At 37.7% G+C, this 20,199-nt stretch overlaps 1 protein-coding gene across 1 annotated transcript; it reads left to right on the top strand.

The window, feature by feature from the left end:
* The first annotated feature begins 647 nt into the window (after positions 1-647).
* LOC121405700 lies at positions 648-20,082 on the top strand. Its single transcript, XM_041596618.1, has 15 exons — positions 648-826; positions 2,770-3,700; positions 4,434-4,513; positions 5,986-6,116; positions 7,633-7,855; positions 9,052-9,119; positions 10,344-10,428; positions 10,824-10,967; positions 11,826-11,885; positions 12,537-12,785; positions 13,431-13,704; positions 14,248-14,532; positions 15,917-16,106; positions 16,549-16,705; positions 19,759-20,082. The coding sequence occupies exons 2-15, from the start codon at positions 2,799-2,801 to the stop codon at positions 19,773-19,775; spliced, it is 2,865 nt and encodes a 954-aa protein (XP_041452552.1). The 5' UTR covers positions 648-826; positions 2,770-2,798; the 3' UTR covers positions 19,776-20,082.
* Positions 20,083-20,199: the final 117 nt, after the last annotated feature.

Below are 20,199 nucleotides of genomic sequence, written 5' to 3'. Positions count from 1 at the left end.
AAAGAAATAAAGAAAAAAGAAAGAAAAAAAGAAAGGGAAGAAAAGAAAGAGAGAGAGAATTAAGAAACAAACAAAGAAATAGAAACTAGAAAGGAAGAAAGAGGATTTATATAAGGGAGGAAAAGAATAAGAAAGGAAGAAAAAGAAGAAATCTGAAGGAAGAAGGGAAGGAATTAAGGGGAAAAGGAGAAGAAAGAAACGTAATGACGTGCTCGTATTTTAGTGTCATATTTCTTTTGTATAATAAATTAGTAAAATAATATTGATTTACAAAAATAGTTTCTTTCCCTTAATTCCTTCCGGGCTTCCTTTCCGCCTTTCCTTCCTTCCTTCCTCCCTCCCTCCCTCCCTCCCCCTACCAAATTGGTCTACTGACCGTTTCACAAAGCGCGCGCCCTTCTTTGCCGTCTTTAGTTCCCGCTAGCTCCATTCATATTAAAATTTAACACCTGATTCATTGACTGCAAACACGAACTGAAAAGGTCCATTTGATTGTCATGAGGGAAAAAAAGAACTCATATTTCAATACTACGCCACGCCTCTCGTCCAATTCATTCACAACTTGTTTTGGTCCCAAGGTATTATTTTGGATGAGGCACAGTTTATTGTATTGAACGAGTGGCTCATTTGAGGTGATAGTGGAGCAGCGAAAAAGAGGCGGGCTACGTTTGTGTTCATTATGCCGCGCCAAAATTGAACCGAAAATCGTAGCGTTAATTTGCTTGCGATCGGTCAATCGCGGATATCGAACTTTACACCGCCTCGACGAGTGCAACAGGAAAAAAGAGAGATATAAATGCCCGGGATAAATGCCTTAAAATAACAGGTAATGTGTGCTTGATTTATTTTAATATTTAAATAAAATTCTAAGGAATATTCTGGGAAATCGGTAATGTTTTTTTTTGTGAGGGTTGTCGACAATTTAGTTGAAAATCTGATGGGAAGTGAGGGGATGTTCATGTCTGTCGATGTGCAAACTGCGTGTTCAGAACCGAGTGTGGACATTTAGTTTTCGCTCTTGTATTTGTGAATTTGTGATATAAGCCTATATTAAATGACCATTTGTCTCGATGAATGTTTAAGTCACATCTATAACCTGATTGGAATTAAAATACACCGTACCGGGAGTACATTGTTGAGATCGAAACTTGTCTTTGAGATTTTAATAAAACAGGCAAGCGACTTCCGTTCAGCAAGGAAATGGCGCGCCACATTCATAATTTTAATGGGTAAAAATTACGTTAGTTTTTTATCTCAAACTCATCGATAATTTCATTTGTTGAAAGTAAAAACCTTCAAGATCAAGAATAATGCACAATCATCACACGTCCATATCTACATTTCATTTGCTTGAAACTGAAAGCCTGATGCAAAATTGAAGATAGATTTGCCGTTTGTCTGGCGCGCGCTTTCTGAACGGCTGAGCTGCAAGCTGTTGTGAACAACACCGGCAGCGCAGGGCAGGCAGTAATCGAGCCAGCGCACCGGCCCCTTGTTTTGGGCCTGGCTTGCTCGGGACTATGTCCAAGTCAAGTGTTGTAGTACGTGGCATGCCCCTGACTGGGCTGAGGCAGCCTGGCTGAATAAGCCAGATGAAACTTCGAAATACCCTCATTTTTTTATCAGGTACCAGCATAGTTTAGTTCATCAGACTCGGTCAAAGGCTCTTCTTGTGTTGAGTTGGCAACCAGTCAGAAAATGATTGTTTGTCACACTGCTTTGCCTTTGATTTGGAATTGGGAGCCTTTATAATTATATTGGAAACTTCTTTCCCTCCATCCTTTTTTTCTACACTACAGTATTTTACCTTTTTTTCTTTTCATAAATAATTTTTTTGTCCATTTTTTTCTGTTAATTTTTTCCTTTGTCTTTTTTTCCACTTTTCTTTTTGTTTTCCTTTCCTTTTTTTCTGTTTTCTTTTATTTTCTTAATGCTTTTTCTTCTTGTTCTTGTCATTTTATGTTTTTCTCCTGTATTTTTTTTCCCTCTTCCTTTTTTCCCCATTGCTCCATGGCCTGGAGATAGTTATTGCATTTTTTTTTTTTTCTGTTTCAAATCAACATATTTTCTGGAGTGGACATGACCTTTATTAAGTTTAAAAAAATGTCAGGAGAAATTTCACATTTTGCATTTAATATTCCAGCCACCCCTTTTACATATTAAACTTTATTTCATAGTCTCGAGTAAAACAGAGTAATTACGAAGAAATTGCCTTGTATAATGTACATGTAAACCACCTCATCTGTTAATAAAAAGCATCCTAAAATTGCAGGAGCCAGACTAGAGGTATGTAAATTTAGTTTTGCCTTGATCAATCAAATTTTTTGTGGACCCAAGAAATTCACGTTTAATTTTTGTTCACAATAAAAACAAAAGAATATTTCATTGATTTTAGTTAATTTTGTGGAAAAAAAATGTGCAGCTATTGTATGCCCAGTGTCCACTGATCATAACAGTTTCGGGTGACTTCATGCCGATGGTTGAGTTTAAAGGCTCGTCCATAGAAAACCTCTGTAAATCACGCTTGCCAAAGGTGAATTATTTTGCCTGTATTGTGAGAAAGTATGTTCCTTTTGTGAGCAAGTACTAGACAATCAATTCCTTGAATGCCCAGCACTGGAAATGGCTGCTCAAACAAAAACCTCGAGATAGATGGTGATATAAATGCCCATTATCATTTACTATTGCACATCATTGTAACAACGATTGATTGATTTTGTAAACTAAAACAGTTTATTCAGACTTAAGTTTTTATACGTTCTTTTGCAGAAGTCTAATACAGTTCTGGTGATTGAGTCATGGCCGAGTTAGCTTCCAGTATGGCAGGCATGCTGTTACCCAATCACTTTCAGCCGCTGGACCATGATAGCGAGAGTGATAATGATTCCATCGAGTATGGCAGCAGTGTGCAAATCCCTTTCTCATCCATGTCGGAGACCAGCGACACAAGCTCTAGACCGGAGATCAAGTCAAGTAGTCCTAATGTCACTGTGGAATACCTTCCACACTTGGATCTCAAAGACAGGACAGAAGATAGCTGGAGTCGAATGGATTCCTCAAATCTTACAAACGACTCAGGCTTCACCCCAAATTCTTCAGGATTTAGTGCAGACCTCAGCTCCAGTGGTGGGTTCTCTTCGTCCTGTGACCTTAGTTTCAACTCAAAGAACTCTTCCTTAAATTGCGGGGAGTCTTTCAGAACTCAGCCGCTTGGCACTTTTAGCTTTGATGAGCAGGCGGGTTCCGGGCAACCTGTCACCCCAACAAAACTGGCAGATGCCAATGAGGTTCCGAATGATGACCCCTTGACCCCGACGGCAAACCTCAAGATGCTGTTGAGTGCAATGAGTCCTGAAATTAGAAACATGGAGAACAAGAAGAAGAAAGCGAGGTTATTCGACGCAATGGTAGAAGCAGCATCGCAAGGAACAATATTGCCTAGTGCCCAAGGAACAATGTCTTGTACAGACCTCGGAACAGAGTCTTCAAGCACCCTTGAAGCAATGTCTACAAGCACTCTAGGAACAGTATCACCTTGTAACCAAGAGACAGTGATGACCTCCAGCGAAGACGTGTCCATTCTAAACACCTCATCGGGTCATGATTCATCGTTCCTTTTGTCACCTACGGATGAACACGGAACAGAGGAAGGAGAGAAAAACAACAGGAAATCCAAGTCCCTTGGATTACTTTGTCAAAAGTAAGTGCCTCAGTGATCTCTGGTCGTTTGCCCTTTTTTATAAAAACTTTAGGTGTTTCCTCAAAATTGAATAGATAAAAGATTGCAACGGAATCATTATATATATACAATATACATACAATATGGTTCTTTTGATATTTAGGGCAATATATTTGATGTTCCTTGAAAGAAGAGCCAGTCTGTAATTTTGTTAGAAATCTAATTCAGACATCTAGAGAAAAATCATGAAAATCAAGAAATTATGGGCTGACTCTAAGAATAGGGTTCTATCGTGTCATTATACCATTGTGAAGTTAAAGTTGGGATGCATATTGTATACAGCATTGTCTTATTTTCGTATTGTTGCTGTGCGGATCGATATGACACGTACAATGTATGCATTGCTCGTCCTCAGATGTTCAAATGCGAGACCGCAAAATACAATTTACAATGGTATGTTTTGCTACGTAGAGTCAAAAAAATTCTTGTTACCAATATTTGTGAAGACTCGGCCATCAGTGCAATTTTGTAAAGGATCAGCTCAGATGTCTGATATGAGTAATGATAAACAGTATTGAACAACGTTCCAATTCTATCACTTTTTAAAGATTTTATTCAGAATACTTGCCAAACTGCTGACTGCATTTGCAAAGTTACATGTTGGGCATTCTCTTGTACATTTAGGTGTGTTTTTGTCTATTCATGTGTGTGTGTGTGTTTTCTTGACGTTCATGTTTACTCTTCTTTTCTTTAGATTCTTGACCAAATATCCAGACTACCCTCCAGATGGCAAAGCCATGGATATCTCATTAGACCAGATCTCAAAAGATTTGAGTAAGTGATGAGTTCATATTCTGTACTTAGATACTACTAAAGGCGACCGCACACCTTATGATTGGTCTGCGACCCGATTTCAGGATAAAATATTGTAGAATTTGATGCTAATATTGAGACTTGGAATATCTTACTGTGTAATGTTCTAAATTGTTGTACGAATGTACCTATGTTCAAATATGTGACTGTGCTATCATCCTTCTTAGAATAAAAGCAAATTTAATATCTAGTCGTAATGACGTCATAGCAGTCATATGATTGCCGACGATTTGAAACTAATTTGGCCTTTACTGTAAAATAAAGGCTTGTAATCGTTCAAAATGGTTATATTAGTATTCTTTCAATTAATTTCAAACCTCAAATAAAATGATATGTTCCATTCACCTTTTCAGGAAATGAGCAAAATGCGATTTGTTCCAAAATCGCATCGCGAACAATCGTAAAGTGTGCGGTGGCCTTAATCAAGACTGTTGTGCCAACCTAACCACATGTACATGAAGCTCCCTTATGTATATCTCTGTAAACCAATTAATGTTGGTCTCAACAGACTCGGGGGCCCATTTACACTTTTGCAATAACAGTTTAAAGCTACCGAAATCATTCAAATTGATTGGCTTGTTGTAAACTTGTTACAGAAATTTTGCTTTTGGAAGTATAAAAAATCTTTATGAAACGGTACTCTGCTATCAACATTAATGTCACTGTGAAACGGAGGATTCTGTTGCAGACATGCATGTATCGACAGTGTTCGTCCCACGATGTAGTATACATGTAGTGTGGAATTTATACTGTTACACCGTATAGACAGTTGACACATAGCCCTAACATACATGTATACCCGATTGCTTCGTAGCGATATGTCGACATTGAATTTTTTTGTGATACCTGCATTAGCACCATTTGTATGATTTCAAAAAGTAAAAGTACTGCTGACCTTTATACTTCCAAGCTTTATAGTGTACAATCATAATTGTAATAACTTTTTTTCCAAAGGAAGTGGGATATATGCTCTTCAGTGCTCATTTTAATACTAGTGGCTTAAAGATAAATTCCAGTTCTGGTAACGATCTCAAAATGAATTTTTACAGAATCTAATATAATGACCACCCAAGTGTCTGTTTGTATGAATAAAAAATGTGCCAAAGGATTCTGGAAGAAATTGTGTAATTGCTGAGAAATAAAGCAAATAAGTGCGGATTCGGTCACTTCCGTTGGGTCTTTATTCCAGCAATAATAAATACACTGCCCCACGTGTGCCTATCTGTGTTGGCGATCTTCAGTGATCGTACATCAGCTTAGATTTTATGATTTCACAAAGTTCGGTTTATGTAACTACCAGATCTAGATCCACGATGATATAGTCATGCTGAACCTTGGTTTTACAGAATTTTCTCACGAAATTAGTGCTTTACTGCAACTACTATCATTTAGCTTTAAACCCTAAATATTGGCTGTATTTTGTTTTTCTTCAGATGTCGAGAGGCGGAGGATCTATGACATTGTGAATGTCCTTGAGAGTGTCGAGATGGTAAGCCGGAGAGCAAAGAACCGTTACCTGTGGCACGGGAGGACACATCTCTACCAAACACTGGCAAAACTAAAGGTACATGTACTTATGCAAACTTGTTTCTGATAATGAATGTAGTAGAGTAGTACATGTAGCATTACTAGAGTTTTTTAATATTACTTGTTTGTCTTTAATGTCTTACATTTTCTCTTCTTTTTCTTCCCAATCAAGGATTTTATTTATAAAATTCAAAATATGACACAAACAATGACGTTGGTTGTACATGTATGTAGAGGTAGTGGTAGTAGAAAGGTATTCGTTTGAACCAAAAGAATTCTGAAGATTGAATGATTGTTGTACATGTAAGTAAGTTCAGTTCATAGTCATGATAGTAATTGCAAAGTTGTTTATTTTGAGTTCATGAACCAAACTTTGCCCCACTGTATGACATCCTACATTGGATTGGGAATTTGGGGATTTCCCTTTTTTTTTTAGTTTCTAGGGGCCCGTTTCATAACGAGTTACAAGTATTGTACTTTTGTCAATATGGCAATTTCAAGTTCCATGGTAACATGGGAAAAAAAATTACACAGCACTGGGCAATTTTTCCACTGAAAAATGCTAAAAAGAGCCCTGGAAAATTCCCATTCACTGGAGAGGTAAATCCTTAAGTATCAAATGTTGCAGATAAGTCAGTCCATACAGTTTGCAAAAAAGAGCCCCCGAAATAAAAAAAAACCAAAACATGCCTGATATAACAGGGCTCAGCAACCAATCAAAATCGAAGTTTCCATCGTATGAACAATAACAACAAGTTAAGGAAGAGGCTTTAATAGGAGGAAATTATTATTTGTAAACAATTTTTTTTTCGGCATTACTCCTACATGTATGTATTTAAGATCGCGTGCTCAATCTTTAATGAAAAATAAAATCAAATAATGATTTTTCATTAAAGATCGAGCATGCGATCTTAAATACATAGGAGTAATGCCGAAAAAAAATTGTTTACAAAATAATAACAAGGTTACCATGGTTGTACTTGTAGCTCTATGATGGTGGGCCCCAAGTCTGCGCACCTAACAATTTGAGTTAAGATTTAACATGAATTTCTTCTTATTTCACAATTTTTTTGGTTAATAGTGTTCCTTATATCATTAAGAGTAAGTGTACCAAATTTTTCATTAAAAAATGAAAGAAAATATAAGATTTTCTTGTAAAAACTTTCGGGCAGTCATTTTCAGATTGAAAAAAAAAATGGTACCCCATGTCTGCGCACTCATTCACTTTGCACACGATTCGGGGATTTTGATGAGAAAGGCTGCATTTTGAGGCCGTCACATGAAGTGCCCAGAATTCATTATTTTTCCACCATTTTGAGTCGGATTTTTTTATGAATACCTGTTTATGTATTGCATGTGTAAAGTTCGTGCTCGTTGCGTATCTTCTTTTACTAGAATCGCGCAGATACGCGGGTGCGCAGACTTGGGAGACCGCGCAGACATGGGGGAACTGACCATACTTGTATGAAATGACCCCCGGGCTTGAGATGGTGTAGTCCCTGTGTAACTTGTTTCCCTGGTGATTTGGACCCGTTCTTGCCATATTCTTATAGTGTCTTGGACAGAGGCAGAAGTTCGCCGAGCAGCTGGCACTTCTTCACAGCAGGTTAGAAGACGGGAGTCTGTCGATGGACGACACCAAATCGCCGGTTTACGGACCGGACAGGATGGCGATGAGTGACGTTGCTAAGCAACCCCTCCAGGATATCGGCAACTTCCTGAAATCCCCGGTGGAGACGGAGATGAGGAAAGACGGTCGGGAGCACTGGGAAGATGGTCAAACTTTGCTTTAAAAAAAAATCGGGAGTCGACTCACTGTTGGGTTTATGTAAACAGGACATTCGCTTGTCAAAGCACCATTAACAACAACACTATCAGGATTAATGAAAGAGGAAAAACGAAAGAGATATAGTTTTGTTGATGTAGATATGGTGACAATTAGGCCTGGGACGAATGTCATTTTTACCATTCGATTATTTCCTAAAAAAACAATCTAACGGTTCGATTCTTTGTCGGGAAGCACGTCTTTTCAGTCACAAAAGTTGACCTACTTTCGTAGCTCGTTCGGGTCGGTGTTTAACAGTGAAAGTGATACAATCGTTGTTCATGTTTGACAAATTACCTCGGTAACATCATTTTTAAACCTGTATGAAGTATTCCAAAACCGTTGTCATTGTTATCTTGTCATTTTGTTACTATTACTTGGGTATTCGAGTTATCCCAACATCGTTATCGGGATCTGCCGATTATTTGAAAAGTGTAAATTTTGCTAATCGATTAGCGATCGGCGGCAAGCCATTCGATCAATCGATGTTTACTCCCAGGCCTAGTGACAATTATCGTTATCTTGTTACAGTGAATATCAGAATACAGACCAATCATAAATGGAGGCACGTGTCATATCTGCACCATCATAATGAAAGACGGAAAGGCCTGTATTCTAAAAAGAGATTTCATTAATACCATGGTGCAAAACCATGGACCAACCAGATATTTTTTACTCTTATTACATTATTGCTCTTATTACATTACTTATACTAAGAAAAATTCAATTAAATGCAAGTTTTTGGCAAAGGGCGCTTCTAGGGAAGTGTGATAAAACACAAGAAGTCTGCATAATCCATGGTTTTGTACATGGTGTAATTGGAACCTTTGGAGAATACAAGCCAAGGACTTTTTTTAATCACAGTAAAAATTGAAATAAATATGTTGAATAACATCCTACTGACGAGCTAAAGCCGGGGTAATAATAATAACAACGCATCTTTGGAATAGAATATTTCTAGATAGATGGCGCTATGTAAGTGCCTATTATTATTAACACATTTTTTTTATACTGCAATGTATTGCAATAATTTCCACAATTCGAATGAGTTTACTTGAAATATTGTCATGCTTTGTTCTACATCTAGAAACTTTGTGATCATGTCGGAAATCCTCTTTTCTTTTTTACTTTTATTTTCCTTCTCCAGACACAAAGAGAGACAAGACCTTAGGAGTGATGAGTCAGAAGTTTATTATGCTTTTCCTTGTCTGTAAGGTGTGTATCGATAGTTGGAATCCTTGCGCACATGATACCACCCTCATTGTGCCGTCGCTTCGTTGCAGAAATCCTGAGAAATTGATTGACAACATTATATTTACTGTGTTTCTCTTTCAAAGTGTTTACAAACCCTAAAGAGAAATACCAGTAGTTGCAATAAACACTGATTTCATGTGAAAGTCTGTAAAACCAGGCTTAATTGTCAGTATATCATTGATGATCTAGATCTGGTACGGTTACATAAACTGAACTTTGTGAAATCTTGAAATCTACACTGAAAAATGTTCATACTGAAGATCACTAACACAGAAAGGCACACATGGGACAGTGTATTATTATTGCTGGAATAAAGACCCGACGGAAGGGAACGAATCTGCGTTTATTTTGCTTATTTCTCAGCAATTACACAATTTCTTCCAGAATCCTTTGGCACATATTTTTTATTCATATAAATAGACACTTGGGTGGTCATTTTGAGATCGTTACCAGAACTGGAATTTATCTTTAAAGATAAAAGATAGTAGTTGCAGGTGGCTTGCAGCAAACTATTATTTCATGAGAAAGTCTTTAAAATCAAATTGTCACCATAGTATCATATATCTGGATCTGGTACATTAATGTAAACTGATCTTTGTGAAATAATGAAATCTTAGCACAAATCAATAATTCTGATGATCACTAACACAGGAAAGTAGATGTGGGACAGTGTATTAATATTTCTTGGAAAAATACCAGACATTTGATGGAATTCTGTGCTTATTTTGCTCATTTCTCAGCAATTAACACATTTTCTTCCAAAGTCCCTCGGCACATATTTTTTTATGTATACATACAAACACTTGAGCGGTAAATTTATTTGATTCTGTTCGAACTCACTTTGAGATCATTACCACAAATGGTATTTATCTTTAACCATGAAAATTTTCCTGGGGACCCCACTACTAGTTCCACTGATTAGTTTTTAGTTTTCCTTGCGCATGGGATTCAACATTCAGTTCAATATCTCTTTAGCATTCCAGTTCTCATGTGGCCCCTGCTATCTAGGAAAAAAGTTGTTGACCTGCACGGGAAAGTATGCCTCTCGTGATGATTATGTTTGTGGTCCATTATTGTGAAGTGCTCAAGTTGGAAGTTCATTGTTAAACATAATTGGATGTTCCACTACTAAAGCCTTCTCCATTTGAAAATAAAATCTACCGCTTTTCTACGATTTATTCCTAGGATCGGATAATCTCTTTGGATGTAGCTGCCAGGATTCTAAAAGGAGATCAGAATTATCAGATTGGAGAAAATGCAAAGTTCAAGAGTAAGTTCATCTTACGACTGTTTTTTTCTAATTATTTTTAAAATGTGCGTGGGTTTCGGATTCTGGTAACCTGGGTTCTATTCCCACTTGGTGCTAGTGCCCTTTGGTAAGGCATTTATCCTCATGACCAGGTCCCTTGGAGAGGACCTAAAGCCGTCGGTCCTGTGGTTGCTTGCTTACAAGCATTCATGCTTTCTTTTCAATCAGGTAAAAAAAATTTGCGCCAATATATATATTTTTGTTTTATATTAGAAAATACGCATATCTGAAAGAGTAATGCTTTTGCTTCATACTTTGATAATGTGAAGTTTTACATCACAAATTGTCTTCCTCAAACTCTTTGATATTTTGGATGCCCTACTAACATTGCCCTCTTCTGTTCAACCCTTTGGCAGCTAAAGTAAGGAGACTGTATGATATTGCCAACATCTTGACAAGTCTGAAACTGATCGATAAAATCCACTTATCAGAGGGAAGGAGTCGCAAGCCAGCATTCAGGTGGATAGGGCCGGATCCTGATACAAGTCATGTCGACTGGAGTAAGTATGATTGTTCTGACCGTGCCAGACAAATGTGATCAACTGAGGCATTGTGTTTTTACGATGTCTCCTTTTCATTCTTGCAGAAGGTTAAAGGTCAATGGACAAATCAAACTTGGCTCATATACTGTGTTAAATGCTATCAATCATTCATAAAAGGTTAAACCAAGTGCCGAGGTGTGTCATGGGGGGCCATTTTAAAGGTTATGAAGGTTTTAGAAGTTTAATGTGTCAACAAATCTCTGACATGTCGGGTAAGGTACTGTGACAATATTTTCTGCATTTTGAGGAACTAATGTCTCTGTGAGTATATGAATCACTGTATTGTGACTTCAGTGAAACTTACAGGTGAACTTGTGAACTTATTCATCAACTTTTCATAAGTCAAATATTTTAGACCAGGGGAGCGTTTCATCAATAATTTCATCCGACAAGTTGTCAGATCTGACATCTTTTCATGATTTTGATTGGCTGAGAGGCACTGTTCCTATGGTAACTGTCGGATAAAATGGGACTTGTCGGATAAAACATTCGACAAGTCCTTTTAATGAAACGCCCCCGGGGCTCCGTAACACAAATGTTTGCGATGAATTGCAAATATGAGAGATTCACACTGATTTGTTCCTGGTAAGTATTTTAAACCAAATGTGTGTAACATTGATATTGATCGGTCAGTTCATCAAGCAATTGATCGCTGATTGTTGTGTTACAGAGCCCAGATTATGTAAAGCGTGTTATGTAGCTTACTTTCTCCAATGTTGAACAGATTTTTTCTGATCCCTAAACATTTGACTTACCGTACCCAAATTTACCTGTAATTGCAGTTATTCTCCTATTCATTTTTTTTTTTGTGTACAGGTGAGCTTCCCACAGGCAAGAAACCAACGCAGAAGCATTCCTACTTTCCTCTACCGCCTGGTATGTATTATTTACATTTTTTGTATGAGATAGTATATTGACTGCTTTTGAGGATGCCTGCTTAAGTTATCAATCCTGGGGGCCGTTTCATAAAGCTGTTTGAAGTTAAGAGTGACTTTAAGAACGACTGGTGAACCTTTCTTACGCGCTAAACCATCGCCGATGGTGTATACCATTTACCACAAGAAAGGATCACCAGTCGTTCTTAAAGTCGCTCTTAACTTATGAACAGCTTTATGAAACACCTACCTGACATGCTTTTATGTCGGCCCTTCGATCACCCCTCATCCAGGGCCTCAGGATGATAGAAGGGCCAGTGATGACTTCCATCGCCGTCCGAATACAGAACAGTCCATATTTGTTTTGTATACCTCATCATTGATTACATAAATCTAGACCCAAAGGGGGATGTGTCCAAGAACCATCTGGGATAGATATAGAAAAACATCATAATTGTCAGGATTAATTTTGTTATCAATGTCATCAATCCATTCCTCTTTAGGACGTATGTTGGTCGTTCAATATGATTGTTTTCATTTTTGTTTCCTGTTCCAATTTTTTAGAGCGCTAAGAAATTCATTGTAATTTTGCTTTATAAAAATTGAGTAATATTATTTATTATGTTTGTTTGTTTTGGGGTCACCTAAACAGTGAATTCATCTTCCTGGTCGTCCAATCCAACCCACAAACAAACCCCAGCCATGGTCAAACTGCCCCTTGGGAAGACGACGCCGCTCAAGTCCCGCATCATCTGGAGCAGGAACGCATCGTTCAGCGCGATGTGCGAGGTCGCCGAGCAGGAGCATCGCAAGTGTTCCTCGGCGCCGAACAGTCCCGTCAAGGATGAGGTCGACAAGGAGAACAGCTCAACGTCGACGTTGAATAATGGCAGCAAAAAGGGTGACTTATTTTTCATTGATCTTTTTCTGTGCATGTGTTCATTGATATTAACCTAACTATTTCTGTAATGTCCCATAGGCTTTGGACGGGAACCACCGTGTTCCCAGGAGCATAGGAAATTCCTGTAAAGGGTTCGCACAGTCATGGAAAATCCTTGAGAAATTCGTGGTTAGGGAAAGTCAGGGAATTTGGAAAATTTAGAAAAAGTCATGGAATTGCATTTACCTCTTGGCTATGGCAGCTTTCCAGTTTGTCATATCTCGCAGCTCTCAAACTCTGTAATCATAATTGGTGTTCATGATTTCCATTTTTCCCAGTTTTTGTGACATCCCAAATTCTACGTTACGGGAAGTCATGGAAAGCAGCAATTTAGTCATGGAAAAGTCATGGAATTTGGTTTTGGTGATCAAGCTTTGGCAACTGTCCGGCCAGTGAAAGTGAGATAATGACTTTACCATAAGGTATTTTCCAGTGGCATTACGTAATATCACTAGTCTTAAATCTCTTTCTACCATTGTTCGAAGATGTGTGATGTATATCCAATTGGTCACTTGGTGTCAGATTTCCCATCAAAACGGACGACAATCCCTTCAAAAGCATTTTCATGCAAAAGCTAATCTCTTATTTTCCCATTTACACCAACAGAAGAGGAGTTTATTCAGGAGTTCCAAGCGCTGCGAAACAAGTACCCTGCCTGCGTGTCCAGACTGTTCTCTGGCTCCACCGTGACCTCATCTGACCCTTCACCTCTGACCTCTGACGCAGCACCGTTGACCCCAGAGTCGTTCCATCGTCGGCTAAGCCCCAGAGATGGCTCACAGGTCACCACAGTGAGGATAGCCAGCCCCAGAAGTCAGGGAGACGGGGAGTGTACGAGTGCCTCCAAGACGAAGTCGCAGAAGTTGGTCTATGTGCAAAGGTGAGGGCATTGCTTCGGGGATGCCACTTTCAGATTTACGTCAAAGTTCAGGCTTTTGATGATTTTGAGACTTTTTATAGATTTTGAATGTTCATCTCCGATTGCGTTGAAGATCTTGAGTCTGATTTCTTTTCCCCTTAATTTCTCACATTTCTAAATGCCTCTGTCCACCACAGCTGATTTTCTGCTTTGCACCATATTTCCCAGTCATCCAAAAAATTTGAAATTAAAGAAAAGAATAACTGAACAATGAATCTCAAGCGTAAAGAAAAAGTAGGATTAAAATTAGGACCAGTAGAAAAAAGTAGTCAGATCATGGGAAGCACTTAAATGAGGTTTTTAATCATTTGTAGAAAGAAATTCTACGTTTCAATAATTTGTGGTGTTGAATACACTGTTGTCAACCAATTAGAATTAATGCAATGAAGTGATGTCAATACAAGTGTGCAACTAGCATGTATGCATTATGAAATGTTTGAATTAGTTTCATAATGGCAAACAGGTCACTGACAAGCGGAAATTTTCTTCATGTTTTCCACCCAGGTTTGTCCCATTGTTGAATGCCAACACCATAGCAGCCGTTCAGGCGAGCTCCACCCATCAGACGAATGCCGGTAACCCCACCATCACCACCGGGAACCGAACCATCGTCACGCCAAACAGCAACAGCCCCCTCGTGAGTGGACCCCACCCTGCGGTCATATCCCCGACTCCCGGATCGGTCATCCACCTGCTTCCGATGAGACAGGATAATTGGGTGAAGCTCCCCAACGGCGGCGAGGCGGTCTCTAAGAGTGGGATTGGCAACGGCCAGCATTCCACCACAAAGTAAGGGCTGGTCCAGAACGGGAAAAAAAAATCACTTCTCATTTTCAGGGGATACTGTCCACAACCTGCTGCCTAAATCTGCAACATTGGATAGGTTCAAACATTGCAATGAATGGGATTTTTCAGGGCTCCTTTAAGCATTTTTAGTGCAAAATCACCCAAGCCCCTATGTTTTTCTTCCCTTGGTCCTGAATGAGTGATTAAACTTCTTTGAAGTGTTTGACAAGACAACCCACTAATTTATCCTATTTTGATTGAACCAATTTTTTTATGGGGGGGAGCTGAACTGGTCAGAAGGTCTAGTTTACAATTTGTCCTCTTATCATATAGACAATATAGTGGTGTTCAACCAAATAGATTTTGATGAGATAGGCTAAATATATAGTGGACAAAATGGTAGTTTAGCTGAAGACCTTATATGCATATGACATAATCTCATAGCGCCCTCCCTCAGAGGATATAGAAATACAAAGAGTTGTCAGAGATGGGCCAGCTACAGATCACCAACACATGCAAGGCAGTGGCTTCAGCCTCTGGTATAGCAGTGCATTGATGTCAATGCATATATTCTATTAGATTTTAAGAAACCATCACCACCTGAAGTGATTTTCAGGACCACTTCACATGAAGCAATCTTGTTGCTACGTGTATGCTCTCAGCGGGTCAAATCAGAGCTGCCAAGAAGTACATTTTTGCGGTAATTAGTACGTTTTTGCAACCAAATACGAGAGTATGTTTTTTCTTTAAAAACTATGATTTTGTAAAACAAAATAAAAAAATTGAGAAATAACACAAATATGGTTATGGGATCAATGTAATTCCAGGTAACTTTTTTCAGTCATTTTGTTAAAACCAGTGCGCATGATAGCTTGCATGCAGCTTGAGCCCCACGATGAGCATGCGCGCAATGCATTTTATTATGAAATACACTTTTGGGGGAAAGTGCAGATTTTTTTTTTATCACAAAATACAACTATTTCATTCCCAGAGTTTGGCAGGTCTGTCAAATGTATCATGCGAAATTTGAAGCCACAGCGTAGGCATTTTACACTCAGTGTGAAGAGTAGTGTGCCAAAAGTGTTTGAAGATTGCTTCCCGAAGAACGGTTGCATCCTCACCTACGCTTATACTAGTTTAACGAGGCAAAGCGGTCTTAAAAACCACATGGCGAGGTGGTTTCCAAACTGGTTTGGAGGATCATTTTGGGCATTTCCATTACACGTTGAACTAGTTTTCACTAAACTGGGTTTTCTAGTAAACTAGTTTAGGACTGTATCAGGGTCAAACTGAAAGTGGGCATTGTGGATGAAGACCGAGTGGCAATTTACCTTTGTCTATCTTATTTTGGTTTAAAACTGAACATCTTTCTTTTCTTTGTCAACAGTTCTGTAGCATCCCCGGAGGCTGCAGAAACTCAGGTCAAGTGTCCAGTGACGTCCAATTCCAACCAGGTGGTGACCATCATACGACGCAGCAAACGAGCGGTCAAGCTCGCACTGGACAAGGAGTTTGAATATCACCCGCTCATTAAGAAGGTCAAGTCTGGAGATAAAGTTACTGGAACGACTATTCAGGTAAAAAAAAATTTGTTAAGATAAGTAATTTGTTAGAAGGCATTAGTTCCACCCCAACAGCAAAATTATTTACTGCTATAATATCACACAGGCACAAATACTGAAAATTCCATCAGACTTGGATGTTACGAGAAAGAAAAAAATCTTGATTCTTCCTTACTTAATACATTTGTATTCTGTTTTTTGTTGCAGTTGATCGCAATCTACTTCTTAGTCATTATTTGCAGTTGTAACAATGTGTAATGTACCAAAATTTTCTATTAATCACAAGGTATGATCGGGTGTCATTTGCAATTACATTCTATCAGAATTCACAATTGATTGCACTACTTTGTGTGATCTTGCCTGAATCTCTATTTAGTTCAACTTTCTGTCATAGCCTAGACTTTGTGTATTAAGATTATCATGTTTATTGGATTATTTTTTCTTTCTATTGAATCAGAACCCACCAACCAAGGCTACCATCTCTGAACCCACCAAGAATTCTACCGTGATCATCACGCACCCCACCCATCCTGTCAGCATCCCTGAGGGACCCCACCCCCAGGCACACACCCCAGTGTCCCACCCACAAAAGAAGGCAGGCCAAGAGGAGACAGGTAAGATATAAATTCCAGAAAAAATTACAATATATATATCTATAGATAACATGATTCGAAATGAATGATACCATCAAATTTGCAACTTTATTAAAGTGTCATTTTAATGAAATATATTAGAATATGATGTTGTTGGTTTCTGGGACAAAATTCAACCCTATAGAAGTGAATTACAGATAAGTCTGCCATAACTCAAAGAATTAGTTCAGTGGAAGCAAATATGAACACCAAATCATGCATAGCATGTGTCTTTGAAGTCCAATTATGCTAAAGGGGCTATCTCACTAAGCAGGAAAGGCTGATGAACGTATTTGAGAATTGCCAACTTTTTTGACGAGGTTGCAAAGTCTTAGGTATGATTGTTAGTGATATCAAAATACATTTGCGAACTGCTTCAAAACGGAAAAGAAAAATGTTTGGAAATATTTGGATCACATTTTTTATCAGTGGGTTGATTTTAAACAGGATCGGCATGGCCATGTGATTGCCAGCATATTGGCGAATCCAAAAGAACCTCAGCGACACTGTCTTACAAATCTTGTTTAAAAGCTTTCTTGCAACCTTTTTATTCACAAACTTTTTGTAACTTTTTACAAACGTAGGCAATCTCATATTCGCTATGTTTGCAAGCATTTGCTGCTCAACAAGATAACGAGATTTTACAAGCTCTGCTTTTTTGGCGAGTCAACTTCAATATTTGTTATGAAATGTCATTGAACTGTATGTATTATTTTGAACATGTATTTGCACTGTTACTTTGATTATATCATTTATTTGAACAGAAATAAACAAATCTAAAAAAAATCTAACCCCCTTAAATCGAACCAATTTCTGTGGTTTTAGAGATAGTCTTAAACAGATTTTCTGTATTCATGGATTTCTCCAATTTTATTTACACATTGGAAGTGAAAATGAAGTCAGCTAAAGTATAAGATAAGTTTCCACCTGATGGCAATTATTTATCCAACAGGACTGGGTGAAGGGAGTATCATGACACAGGTACTTTGTTGTTACCCAAGAAAGGAGTTCCATTTTGCGTTTCAGATTTCTTGGAAACTTGAAGTATTTTGGTGTTATTTCTTTGTTTATTTCAAAGTTTTCTTCCCAGTATTAATTGGTATAATTTGTTGTTTTGGGAATATCCCAACTGCATGCATATTTTTTTCTTGTTAATTGAGACATTCAAACGGTTCAATCATTTTCTTTTTATAAAAATGTTTTAATGACAACCGTGCTGATTGGCCTTGAAAATTATTGTGCTTGTTTTATATATTTCCTTTTGTGTCTAGACATAAAGAAAGTTTAATTACCCTTAAAAAATTCTTGAAAATATGATGTTCAAGCATTATGTCTTCTAGGCTCTATAACACAAAGGTTGGCGACCAGTTGTTTTATGGAAATGACCAGTCAGGATCATTGTTACATGTGCATTTGGTTCAAAGCACTATCCAGGAACCAATCAGATTTTTCCTTCCATATTTGCAATCCATCATAAGCCTTTGTGTAACTAGCCCCGATCAAAACAACAACTCATTGATTTTATCAGAGATCATCAAAATGGATTTGTAAGGATGACTCTCTCTGTCGACCCAAGATGGTTTGGTTCTAACACCAGGACTTGAAATATTTAAAGTAATCTTTTTGGGCAATGCCAACACATTGAGCAAATTTCTATATTGCACCACAAATAGGAAATATAAAAATAGGGCACTACAGATATTCAAGGCAATGGCATAGGATTAATTTAAGCCTTGTTATACTTAAAGTGTTTGAATTACACATTTGAGGAACAGACAAAATTTGACTTTTTCCCTTTATCTGTTTGTATTTTACTTATTCTTATTAATTTATCTTGAAAATTTGTTCTATTTCTTGTTAGTAATTTTTTTTATATTCTAATTAATGAAGTTATAACATCTTGTTTCTTGTTAGTAATTTTTTAAATTCTAATTAATGAAGTTATAACATTGCTTTCCTGGAGAATATATTCTTAAAGGTTCAGGAAATGTTATTAAAAGGTTCTTTTAAGCATTCTGTTGTGTATTTGCTTGTGTATGATTTGGTTTGTTTTCCAAGGTATGGAACAAGCTTAAGATCTTTAATTATTCAAGTACAATAAACTAAAACCCAGGGGCGGATCCAAGATTTTCCTAAAGGGAGGGGGGGGGGGGATGTTTTCCTGAGGAAAATTTGACAAGGAAAAAAAAAGAACATCCTCACTTCACTTTCAAAAAGGGGGGCATACTTGGGTAAAAACTGTATATTTACATTACAAATTTTTGTTTATGGCTGTTAAAAAGAAAAGGATTTTTTCAAAATTAATGTTGCTCACTCTGCCTTGGACCCCCACCCCACCACTTTCCTCTCTCTCTAATTTTATTTCCTTTTTTCTTCCCCTTATACTGGCTGTAATAAACCCATGATGCAGGCCAAATGGGACTGGATATGAAAATTCAAGTGTTTATTTGCAATAGGCATAAAAGGGGAAGTTAATCCCAGGAATACCTTTGTGATACCTTTTGATGTTGTTGCGATGATGCTTGGCACCACCTTAATTGTGTTTTGATGAAAGCAGAAAAAAAATTGAGAAAAATATTGGAGGTTTTACAAAAATCAATGAATAAGAGTTATGAGTTTTTTAAGTTTTGAATTTGTAACGCCATGTCTGAACGGTTTCCCATGGGGCATGTAATATAAATTCCATTTTTTAATAGTTTTTGATGACTACTGAATACTTTTCATGTATTATAAGCAAATATGAAATGATATCTCTGATTATTATGAATGCATAAGTCAGAAATTATTTCAATTTTCTGAGAAATGGCATTTTATTGAATTTGCATCACATGGGGATTTGCTCACATGTGATATCACAAAGTCGAACAAAAAAAATCCTTGTTATTCGTTCAATCTTTGGATGTTTACCAACCTTTTTTTTCAGCTTTTTTTTTTAAGCTAACTTTTCATCAGGGTGAAATTGCCCTGTAATGTTATTTGTTTTCAAGTTTTTAATAAAATTCAACATGTTATATTTTTCTTTATCTATTTGACAGGAAACACCGTTTGTTAGGAATGACACCAAACTGAGAAGAGCTGCCCTGAAGCACGTAAAAAGACGTCTTACAATAGACCTTGATAAAGAACCCTCGGAAACGGCAAAAGCCTCAACAGTGAAAGGTGCTACTCCAAGGTATTCAAGCAAGAAAATGCCTCGGTGCCATTCCCTCTCTGAACTTGATAAAAGAAAGGGTATAACTTCTCCAGTTAATGGACTAGTTGTTCCCTACCTTGAGACAAATGGTGTGCTTCATGGAAAAGAGAAAACAAGCAGTAGGTCTTCTGTGGATGAAGCACGAACAGAAGCCAGAACACCTAGAGGACACAACTACAGCATGAACAGTGTGAAAATGAAATTCGGAGGAAAGTTCGGAAGCCTGAAGAAAAATGTTGACGATGCTAGGCTCGACAATCTTCAGGGTTCGAAGACATCTGAA

The sequence above is a fragment of the Lytechinus variegatus genome, chromosome 19 (genome assembly GCF_018143015.1).
Source record: "Lytechinus variegatus isolate NC3 chromosome 19, Lvar_3.0, whole genome shotgun sequence".
Classification (NCBI taxonomy): domain Eukaryota; kingdom Metazoa; phylum Echinodermata; class Echinoidea; order Temnopleuroida; family Toxopneustidae; genus Lytechinus; species Lytechinus variegatus.
This window is presented reverse-complemented; position numbering and strand designations above follow the sequence as displayed.